The sequence below is a fragment of the Oryzias latipes genome, chromosome 1 (genome assembly GCF_053564925.1).
Source record: "Oryzias latipes strain Hd-rR chromosome 1, Olatipes_Hd-rR_3.1".
Classification (NCBI taxonomy): Eukaryota; Metazoa; Chordata; class Actinopteri; order Beloniformes; family Adrianichthyidae; genus Oryzias; species Oryzias latipes.
The window spans coordinates 7,540,028-7,555,935 of NC_136237.1; the positions used below are offsets into that span (position 1 = coordinate 7,540,028).

General features: G+C 40.1%; 1 protein-coding gene across 2 annotated transcripts in view; it reads left to right on the plus strand.

Annotated features, from left to right (window-relative positions):
- The window catches only part of tusc3 (dolichyl-diphosphooligosaccharide--protein glycosyltransferase subunit TUSC3), a 91,093-nt gene extending 81,717 nt beyond the window's left edge, over nucleotides 1–9,376 (plus strand). For both annotated transcript variants that reach the window (XM_004066213.4, XM_078949698.1), the window contains 2 exons: nucleotides 5,441–5,531; nucleotides 8,995–9,376. In XM_004066213.4, coding sequence (XP_004066261.1) covers nucleotides 5,441–5,531; nucleotides 8,995–9,010 — 107 coding nt within the window. In that variant the 3' untranslated portion in view covers nucleotides 9,011–9,376. The remainder of the gene's footprint in view (nucleotides 1–5,440; nucleotides 5,532–8,994) is intronic.
- Nucleotides 9,377–15,908: the final 6,532 nt, after the last annotated feature.

Consider the following 15,908-nt stretch of genomic DNA (forward strand, 5'->3'; position numbering starts at 1 on the left):
TCTGAAAACCAAATCTCACAACTCAGTCTCTAGGAGAGCTACTCGTCCTAATCCCTGATTAACAATATCAGGTGTTGGTGACAGTTTAATTTAACACAGCTCCTCACAAGGATTGGACCTTGCATGAGAGTGTGTGCATTCATTTTTTACACCAACACACAGAGACACGTAATTTCTCCACAGATTAGCAATCATGTTTATGTATACTTCACGTTAGAATGGCCACTAAGGAAATAAAATGCTAATTGCTGTGAATATAATTTTCTGCTTGACAGCAGGTTTAAAAAGAAACCGGTTGTGGCAAGTACCTGAATGATTAGAACCATGACTAGAAAGTTCTTCCAAATGTTGAATTTAAAACACAGATGCATCACATAAACAAGTTTTATGAAGATGTTGTTTCGTCCCACTTTCCAGAAACTTCTCTACATTGTTGTAAGAGATCCACTCTTGATCTCACCAAGGGGATTGATAAACTCTTGGTTGTATTTGTTGGTAGCAAATGTATTGCTCATACTCTTTGCTCCAGCAAATTCTCTCTGTCATCCTTAAACTAGTTTTGTAGTGCCAACCTGTGAGGAAAGTCTTAATATTTTAACTTAGAGGTCTGCAACTTTCAACACTTTAACAGCCATTCAGGTCGATATCTCACTGACAACAACTCAGAAGGAGCCACAAAGTCTTTCTCCCCCCTCAGAAAAATAAGTCACTAATTTGGATTTAAGTTATTGTTACTATTATGATGAACATAAATGAACAGGTTTATTTGGTTTTTTTAATTTCGCATAAAAAAAAACCAAAGCTAAAGAAAAAACAGGTTTTTTTTTTTCAAAATATTAATAACTTGACAGAGAACTTGATTTCTTTTCAAAATAAAAGACACCCTGTGTCACATGGGATCATCTCAATGCAGCAGGAGGTAGTGTAATGTCAGCAATGATAAAAAAAAAGCAACAAAATAAGAATAAAAACTTTACTGTTAGTGGTGCATCTATAAAATGTGTAAATCTTATTAAATTAAATCAGTTATTTAAAAAGGCAAAGTCCCATTAGTTGTTGCACACCTACGTAGGCCTGTGAAATTAGTTTTCCCCATTTACACGTCCTTTGGGGGTGCAATGACCTGCAGACACAGCTGTGCTATTTAGTGGTTTAACCCCCAACTTCATCCTCCCTGTTTGAGTTTGAGTTTCAAACAGGGAGGCTTTGGGCCCCATTTTTAATCTTTGGTATGACTCCACCGTGGATTCAAACTCACAATCTTTTCATTCCTTCAGTTTCAGTTGGTATTTTTCAAACCATAAGGTCCACTCCTTGTTTTGGAGCAGTGTTTTTCAACCTTTTCTGAGCCACGGCACACTTTAACCTTAAAAAAAATCCAGCGGCACACCAGCATCCAAAAATTAAAAAAAAAGGAGAAACTCATAGTCTGTATTGATCTACAGCCCCTGCACAATCTCACATGCATTTTTGAGATAATTGTTACAGAAAAAGCTGGAAACTGCAGCTGTTTTTTTCTAAAAGATGCAATAAAAGTTAAGTTAGAAGATTTAAAAACAGTTTGTGTGTTCGTTAGTTTCAAGACGTTTAACAACAGATCTCCTTTTGCGCTGTCACTCTCACAACCCAATGCATCATGGGAAATGTAGTGCATAAAACGGCCGAAGATCGGTTTTCGGAGCTTCATTGTTTTGTTCACTTGTTCCACGGTCTGATACCGGATTCTGTGGAAAGCTACACCGCTAAAGACGAGCTTTAGCTGGTATTTCTGTTAGAACTGAGCGACTTTACGAGCTAAATCGGGACAAGGAAGTGAATACTTTAAGCACTTCTGATTGGTCAGACCGATGACATGTGATTAACCCCCCCAACACGGGACTTTTCCAAAATACAGCCGAAGGTGCAGCTGAATCGCGGTACGTCATTCTTATCAAAATGTCTTTAATAAAATAAAATAAACGCAAAGAAAAGGTATTTTACGATCTTTTATATTCTTAACTCCTCAGTGTTTTATCAGGGCCTGTTTGGATGAACAGAGAGCAAAAATCCTGGAGATGGGAAATGTTTTTAGATCAGTTAATGAGGGCAATTTCCCACGGCACACTTGGCCATCTCCCACGGCACACTAGTGTGCCGCGGCACACTGGTTGAAAAACACTGTTTTAGAGCACACCCACATAAAGAAATGCATTTCCCTTCAGCAGCAAAGCGTGAGGCTGAACACCCTCCTAGCGGAGGGATACCCAGTCCTAAGTCACTATGGGTTTTCCTTAAAAACAAGTGCAGACACCACTACGGCTTCAAATGCTCTTACAATTGGAGGGGTAGGGAGAAGCAATTGGAATTGGGTTTTTTCTGTAAAGCAAACCTCTTAGGTGTTTCCGTTTACTTCAGCAAGAATGTTGCAAGAATGTTGCTCTTGTAGCATCATTGTCAGAGCTGTTTGGTGAGGTTTTCTTCAGTTTCTTTGCACATTTCCTGTGACAGGGCTAGGAGTAGAATTCAAATTCAGTCTGAAACTTAATTTTCCTTTTTTTAGCTTTAATACTTAATTGCTTATTACTTTACATGTACTTTTTAAACTAAAAACATTTTATTTTTCTTTAACCTGAGTGACAATGGAGAAATAAAAGCAACGTGGCTCTGGAGCCTCAGGTTGCAGACCCCCGCTTTAAATGACAGTAAGCCACAAAACTCCAGTCATTTAGCTATTCATCAACGGCAGGTGCTGCTTCAGGACTCTCCCACATCCCACACCTACTACAGCAGTGCGGGCGCCACACTTTATCACACAACTCAACATGTCAGGTTTGTGTTAGCTTTAGTAATTGTCCTTCCCTGCTTTGCTTTTGTCTTCTGCTCTGAGCACTGGATGGTAAAGCCCCTGCTTGGCTCAATCTATAGAGGGAATGTAGTGAGCTAACAGGCGGCTGTGGTGCAGCGGCAGGGTGGTCGACCTCTAATCGGAAGATTGCAGGTTCCCCGCCCATATGTCAATGTGTCCTTCGGCAAGACACTGAACCCTACCTTCCCCGTGGTGAAAGGTTGGTGCCAATGTTCAGCAGTGGAGCCGCCATCAGTCTGTGAATGGGACTGTGACTGTAAAGCGCTTTGGGCCTTCGAGGAAGGAAGAAAAGCGTTATACAAGTACACACCATTTACCATGTAGTACTACTGCTAATGTGCCTATTTCAATGTATTAGTGTGCCGTTTGGGTTTGAACTGCCATTATGAACACGACTCTGCCAGCATTTTTACAATTGGTAGGGATATCCACAGAATATCATTAGCTATAAATCCATTATTTGAACAGGCCGTTTTGTCTGATAGTCTGATGCATGGGATGCAAAGAGCAATACAAACATGTCAGTTCAAAAGTGTTAAATGCAGTTTTTAGGGTCTAAAAAAACATGTTTACAAAAAATGTCAATACACTTTCTGTAATTTTTGTTGTTTTATCAGTGAGTTGTAATCTGTCTTTGACTGTGTTCATTTCCAAGCCAATACTCTGGTCTTTTCCTAAGTTTCCTGAATAAGACACTACCATCATGGCAAAAATAAACTCTTATGTCAGATAAGCCATAATTAGAATAAAATATGCTATATGCGCCAATTGTCATTTGGAGTTTTCTTTAAAACACTTTGCCTGGCCAAAAGTTTTTAACCTGACACTGCAATAAAAAATAAATACATAAAACTAAAAAAATCAATGTGTAGGTTCTTTTATTAGTTTATAAAAGTCTACATGGAACAGGACCCTCATTTTTATCAGATTTACTTTTAAGGCCCGTACACACCGGGACGAATATTCGCCAGGCGTTATTCGCCAGGCGTTATTCGCCAGGCGTTATTCGCCAGCGTCTTTCGCCACGTTTTTTGTGTTCACACCCAGGCGATTTTCGCTGACGATGAGCCGAGCAAACATGCAATTTCATTCCCTGACATTAGATGGCGCTTAATGTAAACAGAAATACTCCTGTACACAAGGTGGCGCTGCGCAACTTTACGCTTCTTAAAGTCGCTTTTCACTCAGAAGAAGAGAGCAAGTATTTACGCGCTTGTCAGAATCATACAAAGAAAACATGAATATTTCAAGCACCAGTAGCTCTAACTGGTGCTTGGTTCGGGGATATTTTAGAATGTCCATCATTATTTCTTCGTGGCAGTGTAGACGCTACTTGGCGTCTATCTTCTTCGCTGGTATGTGTGCTCAGCAAGTCAGTTTTGTGTTTGAGCGCCCCCAAGTTGTGTTTTATCATAACTTCAGAGGCTCCAGACACGTGTGCAAAAGCGCCGTTCTCATTGGTCGAATAGATTTCGACGCGACGCGTCAAACCAAAAAGACGAAACCGAGGCGTTTTTTAAAAAGTGACGCTTTGACGCGTGGCGTTTTTTCGCATCGGTGTGCACACGCTCATTGGTGCCCTTTGTTTAGTCACGAGGCGTTAAACGTCGGCGAAAATCGCGGGCGAAATTCGTCCCGCTGTGAACAGGCCTTAAGTCTATGACCCTCCCAGAGCCCTCAGGTCCACAGGTGCAGGTTTGCTGGTGGTCCCAAAGGTCAAAACTAAAACCCACGGCGAGGCCTCCTTTCAAAACTGTGGGCCTCGCCTGTGGAACAGCCTGCCTGAGGACGTGAGGGCTTCAGCCATTGTGGAGGTTTTTAAGAAAAAACTTAAGACACATCTTTTTAGTAAAGCTTTTACATAGTTTTTACTTGTCCACATGTTTTTATTTGATTTTATAACATTTTAACAGCTAATTATATGTGTTTTTTATATGTGTGGAGGGATGTGTATGTGTTGGGTTTTTGTGTTTATTTAATTTATTTACTTTATTATTATTAGCATTTATTTTTATTATTATTTTTATTATTTTTACTATGTTTATTATTTATTATTTTAACTATTATATACATATATATATATTTTTTTTTTTTATCTTTTTTATTCTTTCTCTGGGAAGCACTTTGAGATGCTATATAGCATGAAAAGCGCTATATAAATAAAGCTGAATTTGAATTTTGAATTGAGTGCTAACAGTGTAATAGTGTTTTTAAGACAGAATGGCATGTGAGTAATATTTTAATGGTATTCAGGAAATGCATTTTATTCAGATTATAAAATGACTGCAGCACATTTTTAAGTGTAGATCTTTAAACAAAACCCACTTCATGACAAAAGCTGACCTTGTCTTTTGCTTTGGATCAAGCCCTTAACTTGAGCTTTCTTTAGTTGGAGAACTATATTAAAAAAAGATGTCTTTTAGCTTTTACTTTTTTTAATTAAGCACTTATTTTTAAGACTTTCAGTTTTGTTGCTATTCAATTCTTCCCTGTTGCCAGAACTGAGATGACACCAAACTGAGATATTTGCCATATTTCACATGTTTTGCATCGTCTGCATTGCTTTTATCAGTGCTTCTTTTGTCTGTTCTGCAGTTATCTGCCTGGTTGGCCTGGGCCTGGTGGTGTTTTTCTTCAGTTTCCTGCTCTCTATCTTCAGGTCTAAGTACCATGGTTATCCATACAGGTGACTACAGCAATATTTTGTTTTTATCTAGATTTAATCAACACCTCATTTCAAGGCAATGTGCAGTAATTTTAAACAAATTTTTATGATGATTTCTCCTTCTGCCATTTACTAAAAGGCTGTTGGGGAACAGCACAAAAACAGATTTATCCTTTGTTTGATTGCTAAAAGCAAATTGAACAAACTGAGTTTTTTTTAGCTACTCAGTTGTGACCTCAGTAAAAATATATAAGCTCTTGATTTATAGGCTTAAAATCACAGATGAGACAAAAGAAAGTCATTTTAAAGCACCTTCAGTAAAGATAAATTCACGCGCAGGCTCCTTTACAAGTTTGTTAGATAAATATTTTTTAATAAATCAATTTATTTGAAAGTTAGTCATTGATTCTTCAAGTTGTTCCACTTGAAAAGCTGAGAGACGCCTTTGATGTTCAGTATAGGTACTCCTGTACTACTGTAAATTTACTACTGTAAATAAAGAATCCAGGAAGTCACACTGTATGATTTTTTTTTTTTTACAATTTATACATTATTGCAGAAACTAAGTATTTGCTCGATAAAAAAAGTTGATATCGATACCCTGGTTGACAGACAACAAATATTTCCTGTAGATTCTCACGAGTTTTGCACACACTGTAGCTGCTATTTTGGTCCATTCTTCCATGCAGATCTTCTCTAGAGCTGTGAGGTTTTGGGGCTGTCGCTGCGCAACACAGACTTTCAACTCCCTCCACATTTTTTCTATTGGATTGAGGTTCAGAGACTGGATGGATCACTCCAAAATCTTAAAAGCTAGTGCATCACTGTCCGGACAATGGATTGTTATGCTGGAATATCCAGGTTTTGCCCAAAATCTCACCATATATAGTCCCATTTTCTTAATACTGAAGTCATCCTGTTCCCTTTGGAGAGAAGCAGCCACACAGCATGGTGTTTCCATGATGTTCTTGAGATGCGACTCCACATTCTTCCACCCCAAATATGGCGAGCAGCGTTCATTCCAAAGAGCTCCATTTTGGTGTTGTCTGACCACATGACAGGCCTTAGGCCGGCCTGGACATATGCTGGCTGAAGCAGCGGGGCCTTTGGAGCACTGCAGGATTTGAATCCCTGAAAACGAAGTTCATTACTATAGTAACCTTTGTTACCATGGTTTCAGCTCTCTTCAGATCATTAACCAGTTCCCTTGTGTAGTCCCAGATCATTAGAACACCCACTAAGTGAGATATTTCATGGAGCTCCAGGTGGATCGATCTTGTATTTCTTCCATTTTCTAATAATTGCTCTCTTCTCTCCAAGGGGCTTGCTTTTTGTCCATTGGTTTATCCCAGTCTTGTTCAGGTCTACAATCCTGTCCCTGGTGTCTTTAAATGGCTCTTTGGTCATGGTCATGGTGGAGAAGTTGCAGTCTGACTGTTTAAAGGTGTTTTCTATACGGTTCAAACGGGTGACAATAATACAGGTAACCTGTGGAGGATAGAAATGCTTCTTAAAGAGGAAATAACAGGTCAGTGAGGGACAGAATTCTTGCTTGTTTGTCGGAGCTAAAAGCTTATTTTCTGCTCCACTATACAAATAAATTCTTTTTTTAAATGTAATGTGATTTACTGGATTCTTTATTGACATTCTGTCTCTCACATTTAAAGTGTATGCACATTACAAATCTCATTTTTACAAGTGAATCAATATTTTTGCCCCAACTGTAGAGTAATTAACGGCTGCTGATGCTATTTGTGTAACTTAAAATCAAAGAATAATATAAAATAATAATCATACATATTCTATGTGCTTTGCAACTGTTTTTTGCATCATAGGAGGAAATAATTATATGAAACCACATTGAGCTTACATGCTGATATGGGAATATCATCCCAAAAATTCCTGCATCAAGAAGAGATTGTCGACATACGAAGACTTCTGGGATTACCCATATCCCAACGACTATGGTCATGGTTAGGAGAAATACAGGAGATTTGATTCTGAATCTTCACAGTAACAGCGTGACATGGAAGTATAACAGAAGTATTCATAACATGAGTCGCTTCATGATTCTATTTATCAGCTGACAGGTTGCTGAGTTCCAACTCTGCCAGAATGTTCTCTCTGCATCGCCAACCTTTAACCTGGATCCAAACTCTCTTCAGGGATTTGGAGATGCCGCTTTAGCAGGATTCATGGCTGCTCTTTCCGTTTATATCTTAGGGAGTTGTAGAATATCTCAGAGTGCACTCACACCAAACAGTACCAGTTCTTCTGGGTATGTTTGAACCCCAAAATCAAGCATGATGGGTGCTCAGAACAACTGGTTACGTCCCTGATCTGGAAAAAAGGGATCACATAAAGAAAATGGTTAAACCAGGAGGGGTAAAAGGGGAGCGCAGCCTTTAATCTGGGTGACGGATGCCGGGAGTGACACAAATTGAATACAAAACGAATAGATTCAAATGACTGAGACGAAACAAAGTGTGGGAATGTCTGAGAGTTTATTAACATTGGTTTAATGCAGGAAAAATTGCAGCTACTTATCAATTAGAAAACTATCAAATAACAGCCAACAAAAAGGAAGCCAAACAAGAACCAAAACACAGAAGCAAATGTGAGAATGGTGAAACTGCAGGAATCCGCTAAATCCGGGCTTGAACAGACTTTTAGGCCGAGACAGACGGCAGGGGCAAGCTGACGAACAGAGTCCTTCCAGGAAATTCAGCCACCATTGGAGCAAGGGCTTCTGGGAGCTTTTAAACCTCTGTCCCAGCCTGGTGATTGGTAGAGGAGGAGGCAGAGCTGATTTGTGGAAAGGGTGAAGCTGGACCTGTGCAGGAGCTGAAAACTGGCACAAGCACAAATACACACGAGACCAGGGGTCGTATTCAGCTCTGCTTAAAGATGCAACCTAAACCTCATGGCAAACAACATTGTCCCATAGAAGATGAAGCATGAAAAAAAAGATTGGGCCAAGGGTTTAGTTCTTTTGTTTGTGGCCAGTTTAGCAGAAAAAACGGCCTAAAACCAAAGCTACTAGTTAAAAAAGATGGCACAAGGCCCCAAATATGCTTAAATCTGCAGCCATATCTACATTACTGTGTAAAAGGCTGAGGAAACGTTAAATTCCTATAGTGGTCATCATTACGGCTCGTCTGTTGGCTCTTATTGTCTTACAGTTTTCTGTATTGTTGGTTTTACCTGATCAATTCTTGAGGAGCAAATGATTCGAGGATAAAATAGTCAATTAACCTGAGAGTTTAATCAGTCGCTTTGTTTGCACAAAAGTTAAGCAAGAACAAATGTTTAACCTCCCAAAGATGGAAAATTGGAAGAAAATTGAGGGCAATGAGTTTGAAGTTCTTTATAAAGAACTTCTGCCCAATTTTACACCAAATGTTTCAGAGAAGTTTGGATTCTCAGAAGCAAAATGGGAAAAAGGATATAATTCATGTTTTGTTTTTCCTGCCTTTTCTTTCAGCTTCCTTATTAAATAGAAGACACACACGTCGAAGGAGGAGAGAAGATGGAGAAAATACTTGAATAGCTGGAGAACGTATCACTGTTTGTTGTTCTCTCAAACCTTCAGTGGAATGGTTTCTTTTACTGTAAATCAAACTTCTTAGGTGTTTCTGTTTACTTCAGTCAGAATGTTTTTGTGTCTTGTAGCATCATTGTCAGAGCTGTTTTGTGAGGTTTTCTTTAGTTTCTTCGCACATTCCCTGTGACAAAAGAATGAAATTGGCTTTAAAAGTTGTGTTTTTTGGATCTTTTTTTTTGCTGAAAACTAAAGTAAAATGTTCATTCATGAAGTACGATCAGAGAACTTTGTTTGTTTTAAAAATAAAATGTGACTGCAAGCATTTCTGTTTGAAAAGTGTCTTCCTCATTTGAAGAAAAAGACGAAAGTAGTTGTTTCAGACAAATGTCACGTTGGTATTTCTGCCGGAGTGAGGGAGGTGGATGCTGTTGAGCCGGTGGGTGGACAGAAGATTGCAACCTTCCTGTTGGTAGAAGGGCACTGTAGATGTGTGACTTCACATCACAGGAAGGTGTCATCCTACAGCGCACCTGTATCAGGCTTTTCTTTAGACTTTCAGAGTAAACTATATCCATAAATTATATCACCTTCGGCGCACTAAAGAACAAATGGTTTATGAAATGTTTTTTTCAAAGCTCATTTTACCAGAAGGTAAAACGACTCGATCTCTAAGGCTCCGCCTTTCGCTCCCTGTGGGTGTCGCCCATTCCATGGCGTCAACCTTGGCAGCGTGTCTGCGTTTCGCTCACATCTAAGCCTTATGCAAAGTTGGATGTGTGTATTGTGCATTTAAAATAAAAAGTGTTCCCCGCTAGCTCCACGGAGAAAGTGGGTGTGTGTGTTAGCCTGGGGGGGCGGAGCTAGCAGCGCAGACTCTTCCTGAAAGAGGTTGTTCCTCACTTTTGACGTCACAATGTGAGGACTCGCTCGACTTCTTGGGTTGGAAATTGCCCAAGCAGCAAGTGTGGTGTTGCTTCCACCACACACACACAAAAAAAACTACAAATACTGACAATGGACAAATGGTTTAAACACCTAATTCCTTCAAATCAGCCGTTAGGTAAGGGGTCAGAGGGTCACCAAGCAGGAGATGAAAGCAGGGAAATACAGATAGTTAAAAAAATGTTTTTAACAGCAGAATTTAAGTTGGGAAGACTAAAACGAGTACAACAAAAGAACATCTTTAGAACTTATATAAATTCAAATTGTTAAGTTTCCCTTGTTTTATTTAAGTCCTATAATGGCTTGTTAGAGCCCCTTTTAAAGGATTCTGAACAGATGTTATTGCAAACGCGTGGTGTGAAAAAAACTATTACTCTGAAATCTTAAGACAAAATAGGGGGGTATCCACTGCTGTGGAGGAAGCAGATTGGGCTGTTTATGAAATCATTTCCATTATTGGTAATGTTCCAGAAAAAGAGGATTATTTGTCCATCTGCCACTGCAGGATTATACCAAAAAATAAAAAAACTGAATCCTGAAAGAGTTAGAAAACTCAGCACCTGTCCTTTTTATTCCTGGTTAAAAATAAGTGGCTCATTTAGAACGGCACAATTACAGCAATATCCTTCATCAGCTACCCCGCATCTTCTTAATTGATTGGCTCATTCTGTCTAAGCGTGTGAACACGCTGCCTCAGACAAAATCCTGTGTATTCTCGGTGCTGCAGAGGACTTCAGTGAAACAGGAGAGCAGAGTTCGCCATCAGCACTGAGAACACTTCCCCATCTGTTTTCCTGCAGCCGTTGGTTTTCCAGAGCCAAGAAGGATGAGCAGAGGGGGTCGTCATGTGGGAACAACAGTGTGGATTCTTTGGAAGGGACAGCAAAACTCCCCATAGCTACAAAACCTTCAGATAACATTTTACAAGACGCACATTTTTCTTTGCAAATTTATAGTCAGAAAAAATTGTGTTGGTCTTTTTCTATTCTTATCATGCCCTGATGAAGTGGAAAGACAACCGTGAAATGTATTTTAGCCTTTGTCAGCTTAGCAGCTTATTTGATTTCATTTGACTTTCATTTTTCTGTGCTTATTGTTTAAATGCTATTTGTTTTAAACTTCTCTTTTCAAGTACAAGTGCAAATCAACAAGTGCACATAGCTATGTCTCCTGATGACACAACACCAATAGAAGCACTTTTTAACTGTATTTAAGACGTGAAATTATAGATGGCAAATAATTTTCTGCAGCTCAACCAGGAAATACTGAAATTTTAGTTATCGGTCCTGAAGCCAAGAGGGAGAAACAGTTTCTGAAGCTACAGGAACTTTCATTAAGTCATTCAGAAACCATCAGAAACCTGGGTGTTATCTTCGACTCTAAGCTAACTTTTATCCCCCACATAAAACAGGTGGTTAAAACTGGTTTTTATCATCTTAAAAATCTGGCAAGAGTCCGCCCACTACTCTCTCTTGCTAATATGGAGATGCTAATGCATGCTTTTATCATGAGTAAAATTTTTTATTATAACGCCCTGCTTGCTGGTCTTCCAAAAACAAACAATAGGAACCTTCAGCTTCTCCAGAACTCTGCTGCACGAGTTCTTACAAAGACCAGGAGGTTGGCTCACATCACCCCAATTTTAAAATCCCTGTATCCCCATATGCTTCAGGATTGATTTTAAGATACTTTTAACCGTTTTTAAATGTCTTAACAGTCTTGCGCCTTCTTATTTATCAGATCTTTTGGTAAAATATGAACCCTCGCGGACCCTGAGATCCTCTGGCACTGGTCTGTTAACCATTCCAACTGTAAAAACTAACTTTTATTTCCAGTGCTTCCTCAGCTGGAACCTCTCCCTCTGGGTCGGCTGCTGTTCAGCCACTGCAGCTCTGGATGGGGACCTGCATCACCGCTGTGGTGGAGCGGTCCCCGCCTGTGATACTGCATTTTGCTGTCTATGCGGCTGTTCACGGAGAGGGAGGTTCCGATTCCCAGCGTTTCCAGCATCTTGTTCTTGTGCTCAGCCTATTTCTAATTGTCTTTCCCATCAGTTAAAGGGTGGGAGGTGTGAAAGGAGTGGGGGGCTAGGTACGGGGAAGGGGGGCCCATTTTATTTATTTATCTATTTATTTGTTAATCATCATGATTTTTTTTATATTTTGTTGTGTTTTAATGTAAAGCACTTTGTGTCATATTTTTATATGAAAAGTGCTTTATAAATAAAGTTTGATTTGATTTGATTTGACATCAAAGTGTTTTAGGGACCACATACAAATAAACATGTAAAATCAGCACAAAAAATACATCCTTAAGCAGAGCTAGTCATTTTGCACCTAAAGAAGATGGCTCAACGCTTCACTTTCTGAAAGATTTGGAAACGTTTGCTTACATGCACTTTGACTGGGAGAAGACGTTTTTGTGGAAATTAGACAAAAGCTCTCAGTTAATCCTTGTGCTATCTTGGATGACCCCACCCTTACATTGACGTGTTCTCACTACCATGACAAAGGTGCAAAGATTTCATGTAATCCATGGACACCAGTGAAGATCACAAATCATTGAAGAAAAAAGGTTCAGAGCACTGTCTAGTGGGTCTAAATGACCCAACTCCCAATGTTAAAGTGCCTAGGATAGCACAAGGGTAACAGACCCACTCCAATGTAAATTGTGCCTTTGGTGCTGTGCTTGATGTGTTTTTGTAACATTTTCTGATGATGGATACATACAGTGGCTTGCAAAAATATTCACACCCCTTGAACTTTACCACATTTTCTTACATTATGACCACAAAGAAATATATTTTTATTTTTTATTGGAATGGGATGTGAAAGACCAACGCAAAGTGGCACACAATTGTGAAGTGGAAAGAAAAGTATGCAAGAGTTCATTTATTTTATTTTTTTACTTATAAAAAAACTTAAAAGTTTTTCCCAAAATGGGTTGGATGGGGGCACCAAGTCAGCAAAAGTATTCAGCCCCCTGAGTCAATACTGTAAAGTCAATACTTTGTGGAACCCCCTTTTGCTCCATTGACAGCTGCAAGTCTTTTTGGGTTTGTCTCTACCAGCTGTGCAGACTGAAATATTTGCCCATTTTTCCGTGCGAAACAATTCAATCTGAGTTAGATTAGACGGAGAGCCTTTGTGAGCAGCTGTTTTCAGATCTTGCCACAGATTCTCGATTGGATTTACGTCTGGACTTTGACTGGGTCATTCCAACACCTGAGTACGTTTCATTTTACACCATTGGATTGTAGCTTTGGCTTTATGTTTAGGGTCGTTGTCCTGTTGGAAGGTGAATCCCAGCCCCAGTCTGAAGGGTTTGTCAGACTTCAGCAGGTTTTCAATATTCCAATATTGCCCTGTATTTGGCTCCATCCATCCTCCCATCAAGTCTAACCAGATTGCCTTTCCCTGCTGAAGAGAAGCAGCCCCAGAGCATGATGATGCCACCACCATGTTTGACAGTGGGTATGGTGTGTTCAGAGTGATCTGCAGTGTTAGATTTCCGTCACACACAGCGCTTTGTATTTAGGCCTAAAAGTTCAATTTTGATCTCATCTGACCAGAGCACCTTCTTCCACATGTTTGCTGAGTCACTCCCATGGCTTATGGCAAACTGCATACGGGACTTCTTGTGGTTTCCTTTTAACAAAGGCTTTCTTCTTGCCACTCTTCCATAACGTCCAGATTTTTGCAGTGCACAACTGAGCTGTAGCTCTCTGCAGTTCATCCAGAGTCACCATGGCCGTCTTTGCTGCATCTCTGATCAGTGCTCTCCTTGTTTGGCCTGTTAGTTTTGGTGGACAACCATGTCTAGGTAGGTTTGCAGTTGTGCCATACTCTTTCCATTTGCAGATGATGGACTGAACAGTGTTTCGTGAGCTCCCTACTCTGTTCCATTCTAATGCATCCACTTCTAGATAAATAGATCCATGCACCGTTTGGTTTTCTTCAACTGAGCTGGCATCTGGCTCAGAACTGTATGCCTGAGTAATAGCTCTGACTTTGCTCACCATTTTTGTTTCACCAGTAATATTAAAGAGTGTCGACAGATGGATGATGGGAAGCAGGGGTGGGCTTACTCTGCACTAAAGGTCCTGTCCACAACTCAGAAGCAAATTTATGATAAACATCTTCCACTCTGCAAAAACTGTGTCCTATAAAATGACAGTTTTTTTAATTTATTTTGAAGAAAGGGACAAGGGGATAATGAGCCTTGATGCAGTCTTACTCTAAATGTATAAAAGTACATTTCTGTGCATTATGGGATCCTGTAATTTCATCAACTAATAGGTAAAAGGAGTCAAGAATTGCAACTGTAGCAAAAGCCAGTTTGATGCTGGAGTGATTGCATGAGTGTTTGGAGGACCAAAAATACCATTTTATTCCTGGTCTAAATTGATTTCATTCACATTGTGTTTTAAACTCAAGGCCGTATCTTTAGTATGGCTGAGTCTCTTCAAGGTGCTTAGCGTCATTAGCATAACATTGAAAATGCAGCAGGTGCACTCAGTGTTGCTATTTCAATTTGTTTTGTGTTGAGCTGAGCATTACCAATATAGCTCTCTATTGTGAAACTTCCAGTGTCCCTTCATTACATTTATCTAACTTTTCAGTCACCATTCTGAGGCTGTAACTTTGTGTATGACAGAAAACCTGAAATGGCTATCCATCCTCTGGTCTGCTGTAATGATGCTGCTCGCCGCAGTCAGGTCCAACGCGGCGGCTCTGTTGTCTGATCTTTTTGTTTCATCTGACCTCTGTGCCAGCAAAGCGCTGCGCCACGAACAACTTTGAAGAAACTTTCTGCCCCCTGTCTGTCCGGGGCCCGATGCCACCTCACTGCAGGCCGAGCTCTCCTCTGATATTCAGCTTTCCCCTCTCCAGGCAGCCAGACACACAGCAACAGTAATTATCATCAGAGCGCTGCTTTTGCTGTTGCTGTTTTGTTGCATCACTGTCTGTGTTTGAGCATGCGGTTGTCCAGTTGATTTTGAATCTCCGTGCTCGTTCATGTGTGCATCAAAGTGTGGGTGTGTGTGGCTGCCAGTGCAGGCGGGCTCTTTTCCTAATTGCTTGGTAAGATGATGGTGGAGGTAAAAGTTATGGCAGATTCAGGACAAAATATCCATAAGTTTATTTAGCAGTTAAATCACAGGGAAAACCTTTAAAGCCTTGTATTTGCACATGTGCAGCAGAATGCAATTATGCTGATTCTTTTCTGCTCATAAGCCTCGTCAAAATCCCAGATACTCTGCAGTTGTACACAAATGTGCAACTCCTTCTTTGATGCTTGAACAGAGGTACGAATTGTTGTAAATGAACGATTGGCATATCAGGGGAGGAAGCTGTGCACCCACTTGTTAGGCTGGAAAATAGCAGAGATCAAGCATTGTTGTGCTGAATGTCAGGCACTAATAGGGCAAGTGGAAAACAGTACATGCTTTTATTTTATGGCTCTAAATCTGAGGAAAATCTGACGCACAAACATGGGAAGGATCTGAAAACAACAATGATAACACACTGTACATCTTAAAAGGAAACACTTAAATCAAGCTTAGATTTTGCTTCAGCAAGTCAAAACTTTTCACCAACTCAGTGGCCTAGTGGAAGAGCGTCTGCCCTGGGACTGAGTGATTGGGTTTGGGTTCACAGTAGAGTCGTACCATTAACCCTTGTGCTATCTTAGATGACCCCGCCCTTACATTGAGGTGTTCTCCCTACCATGACAAAGGTGGATAAATGTGGAAAGATTTCATGTAATCCATGGACACCAGTGAAGATCACAAATCATTGAAGAAAAAAGGTTCAGTGCACTGTCTGGTGGGTCTAGATGACCCAACTCCCAATGTTAAAGTGCCTAGGATAGCACAAGGGTTAAAATACTATGAACGGTTGCTGGCTTGG